The sequence below is a fragment of the Nanorana parkeri genome, unplaced genomic scaffold (assembly GCF_000935625.1).
Source record: "Nanorana parkeri isolate BGI_ZX_2015 unplaced genomic scaffold, ASM93562v1 scaffold131, whole genome shotgun sequence".
NCBI lineage: Eukaryota > Metazoa > Chordata > Amphibia > Anura > Dicroglossidae > Nanorana > Nanorana parkeri.
In genome coordinates this window covers 1,559,015-1,563,071 of record NW_017306399.1, presented here as the reverse complement: position 1 = coordinate 1,563,071, position 4,057 = coordinate 1,559,015, and the positions used below count along the sequence as shown (strand labels likewise).

At 45.0% G+C, this 4,057-nt stretch overlaps 1 protein-coding gene across 1 annotated transcript in view; it reads right to left on the bottom strand.

The window, feature by feature from the left end:
- ALG6 (ALG6, alpha-1,3-glucosyltransferase) overlaps positions 1 to 4,057 on the bottom strand; it is a 30,128-nt gene that overhangs the window by 6,702 nt on the left and 19,369 nt on the right. The window contains exons 9-10 of the mRNA XM_018553844.1: positions 2,610 to 2,695; positions 1,276 to 1,360 (exon numbers count right to left, since the gene is read on the bottom strand). Of these exons, the coding sequence (XP_018409346.1) occupies positions 1,276 to 1,360; positions 2,610 to 2,695 (171 nt within the window). The remainder of the gene's footprint in view (positions 1 to 1,275; positions 1,361 to 2,609; positions 2,696 to 4,057) is intronic.

Genomic DNA, 4,057 nt, shown 5'->3' with positions numbered 1-4,057 from the left:
TATCCCCTCCCCCCCCCCCCCCACTCTGCCCTCAGTTCCCTCCTCCACCTGAGGCACTGGCCCTCTTTCAGGTTTGGGTGTCATCCAATCCACTTCATGTTAAGGTATCATGGACACCATTCCCCCCACCCCCCAAGGATAGATCACCGGCAGCCTAGGCTCACAGCGCAAAGCTGCCAAGAATGGCACTGGAGCGTATTCTGGTCGTATTTCAGGTGCCCAGCTTTTCAGGAAGGAAGGAAGTGGAAATTGGGTCTGAAATTAGGACCACCTGCTATAAATGGCCAGATAGCTTGACAATGACATGAAATGTTTACTGAATAAAATACAGCCAATGTATTCCGGGGGTAAGGTCCTCACCCTTCATTAGGGCTTAACCGTATGGTTTCCATTAAAGGAGAACTATGAGGCGAGTGATCGGCACTCACCCTCATAGTTAGAGCGGACCTGTGACAAAGATGTCAAAACAGGTTGGCTCTATTGATCGGGAAGTGAGCAGAAACATGCCGCCGATCCGCTCACTTCCACATCGTCCCCCTGCAGTGAACAGTGACCGTCAGTCACCGCTCCCCGCAGGGATCTCCCCCTCTCTGATCCTGCAGCGCTGACTGGTGGAACGGACGGGGGAGGGGGCGGGTACAGCTGGCTCTGCCTCTAGATAGGCAGAGACAGCTGTCACTCACGCAGCTGGGTGGATCTTGACAGTATTGTTGGGATCCGTCCCGGATGCGGCGCTCTCAGTATATTGCGTGCAATAGCTCGCGATATACTGAGCTTTGGGTCACGGGGCGATGCTAGAATACATCCTCCCCTAAAGAGAACTATGGGGAAAAACACTGAACCCCATAGTTCTCTTTTTTAATCTGGGCCAATAGAAAATCTACACTGAGCCGGAATAATGGTGAGGTGTCGACGTATTCACATGGACATGAAAATGGCCGGCTAAAAACTGGTGAAGGTGGCGGTAAGGCACGGGGGCTCCCAGAAGCCTTTGCAGCTGGGGCAAAAGTATTTCTCTTAAATTTCCTGTAAAAAACTTTTTTGGGATGGTGTTTGGTGGTGAGGGGGCAGTAAAGTGTACCTTCCAAATTAATGGAAGTTCTGCTTCAACTATACATGGCTCATCTATCTAGATCTATCTATATCTATATCTATCTATCTAGATCTATCTATATCTATCTATCTAGATCTATCTATATCTATCTATCTATATCTATCTATATAAAAAAATAGTAATAAAATAGTAAAAGTGGAACAACGGAGATCGGAACTTACCATGGAAAGTTTGAAGCCCCTGAGAGTCGGGTTCATAGTTAATTTGAGACAAGTCGGCAGAAGCCCCAGCAGGGTGCAGGCAAAGCTACAGGACAAAAATAAAACCAAAATGCGCTATTTAGAGGAAACATACAATCCGCAAGTCAGGAAACCCAAAAGTCAGCTTTGGAAACTATAGGTATAGACACCAGAGCTGGATTGTCTCCCCACCCCCAGTCTGCCTCACACCCGCCGTAATATTTCAATATAATTACAAACCATAGACAGTCAAAAATTGCCGTTTACACCCCCCAGAGCCAACACGCTGATGTTGTCTTTCGGCAAACTTACAAATCCGGCGCCTGCTTCGGGAAACACCATAGAGCCCGGTGGTACCTGTGCCAGGCCTGGCCATTGATCTCTATGGAGTCTCCCAGCACATGGCCAGATTTCAAAGCTTCTCGGTGCGCCAGTTGAGTTACCAAACTTTTTATCTGGTTAATTTCATATTTTCATGACGGTTTCAAACACGCAGACTGTAGATTTCCCTTCTACTGGTAATGTGAACAGCACACCAATGCAGGGGGTTTGCTGAACAAATGCTGATAAATAAAAATGCATTGTGTGATGGGCCGCATTGAAAGGTGGATAGTTTACACGTTCTGTCGATGGGCAAATGCAGCGCGCCTACCGGTGCATTCAGCCGCATATGAGATCAGTTGGAGATGCTTCTGAGATTTATTTATTTATTTAGCGCTGTTCATGCCCTCATGGAGCTTACAATCTAAGGTCCCCATCTCACATACATGCATGCATTCATACAGGGACGTTTTAGACAGAAGCTAATTAACCTTTCAGCATGCCTTTGGAGTGTGCAGGAAACTTAAGTACCTGGTGGAAACTCACATAAGCACAGAGAGATCATGTAAACTCCCATGCAGATAATGTTCTAGCCAGGATTCAAACTGAGGACCCCCCCAGTGCAGCTACAAGTGCTAACCACTAAGCCGCCCATTCAGTAATCACCGACAGGTACATTTGGGGTGTGGGGTGTGTGGTGTGGTGGGGTGTGTGGGGGGGGTGTGTGTGTGCCCTTTACTCAATTATCATGAAGCACAATACAGCCTTCTAACAAAGGATTGTCTGCAATTCTCACTTCCACCCCAAATCCTTAAACTTGCATGGCTCCGCCCACTATCCTAAATCCGTATTATAGGATAGGGGGTGCAGCCATGCAAATTATTCTTTTATGTTCTTATACCAACTAAGCATCGAGAATGGCTGGTTTATAGCCACACATACTGTCTAATATGTACAAAGAACGCACGCTGACTAACAACAGATCATTGACTTGCCTGATATGTAATTGGTTCTCCGCTGACAACACAGTTTTAATTTTAAACAGGACGCTCAGACTGCACCATACATTGGCCACTTTATCCTGAAGGAGGAACAAAAAAAACTTTTTAAGGGAGCAATAAAATACAAAAGTATAAAGATTTTTCTTCATAATTTAAAAGTGAATTCATCATCTGTATACAATATTTGGCGACATTTCTGCACGATGAGGTAATCACTTTTTTGTAATCAAGTTGCTGGTAGCTGGATACATCCGAAAAGGACCGACAGAGAAGGTGAATCAGTTCTAAAAACCCCTCCATAGATTCACACTCTTGCTCATTGTATTCAAAATGTCATTTGGCTTTAGAGACACTTTTGATCAAATCTTAAAGCGATACATTTTCTATGTTATAGGGAACATTTAGAAAATGTTTATTGTATCAAAACAGTTTCCCCGAAAAGTTTACCATTCGTCTTAAATTCCTTCTGAAAAACAGCCGTGTGCTCTCTAATATGAGAGTGTGCCTAGACACTCCTATACCCACAGCCTCCTAGTTGTATATCTGCAGTGGGAGATCTAAGGCACTGCTGCCTCTGACTGCTAGTCTCAGGAGATATGGAGAGGAGTGATGTCACTGTTCTCCTTGCTAAAGGCTTTGACATGAACCAAAGACCTGCCTCTACCAAGATGGCCGCCTCCACACAGAGACACCGTGCAGAACAAGTGAGGGGAAAACCTAACTTTTCAGTTGCCCCCAAAACAGGAATAGCAGAAAAATCCCGCCAGTAGGGACACTTGTTCCAGTGACAACGATCCAGTCTTCAAAGTGAAGGAAAAGCCTTAGTTTAGAGAGACTGCCTCTCACTTCCTATTGTGCCTACAAGACAGGAAGTGAAGCAAAATCTTCCTAATAGGACATTGATGGCAAAAAGAAAACCTGCCAGGGGTTTTAACCTTTCCGTTCTCTATCCAAAATTAAAAAGAACGTTTTGGCTTCAGATATCATTTAGAGAGAAAAGAAAAAACAGATTTCGAACACCGAAAAACCTTTAAAATATTACCGAGTGGGAGAATCTTTGAGGGCCTGTTCACACGACGTCCGTTTTGTGTGCTGACCGGCTCCGTACGCTGCTGCACTCAAAATGCATCCCAATGTATCCCTATGTGTTTTATGGGCTCCAGTTCTCACGTGCGCAGTCCGTTCAGGTTACGACAGAAAAAATACTGCATGTCACATTTTGTCAGGTCCGGAAACGGTCAGGAAACGCAAACGCATCAAAAACGCAGCCAAAAACGCACTGCACTGCAGCTCCACGTCTGCTGATCAGGACCTGATCTCATGTGAACAGGCCCTTAGGATAATTATGGTTGAAGATAATTCCCTCAAAAGCAATTGTCAAATTCATGCAGTGAAATTAAATCAAATGATTTGTTCACCGAAATGTATTTTCTTGCAGGGAA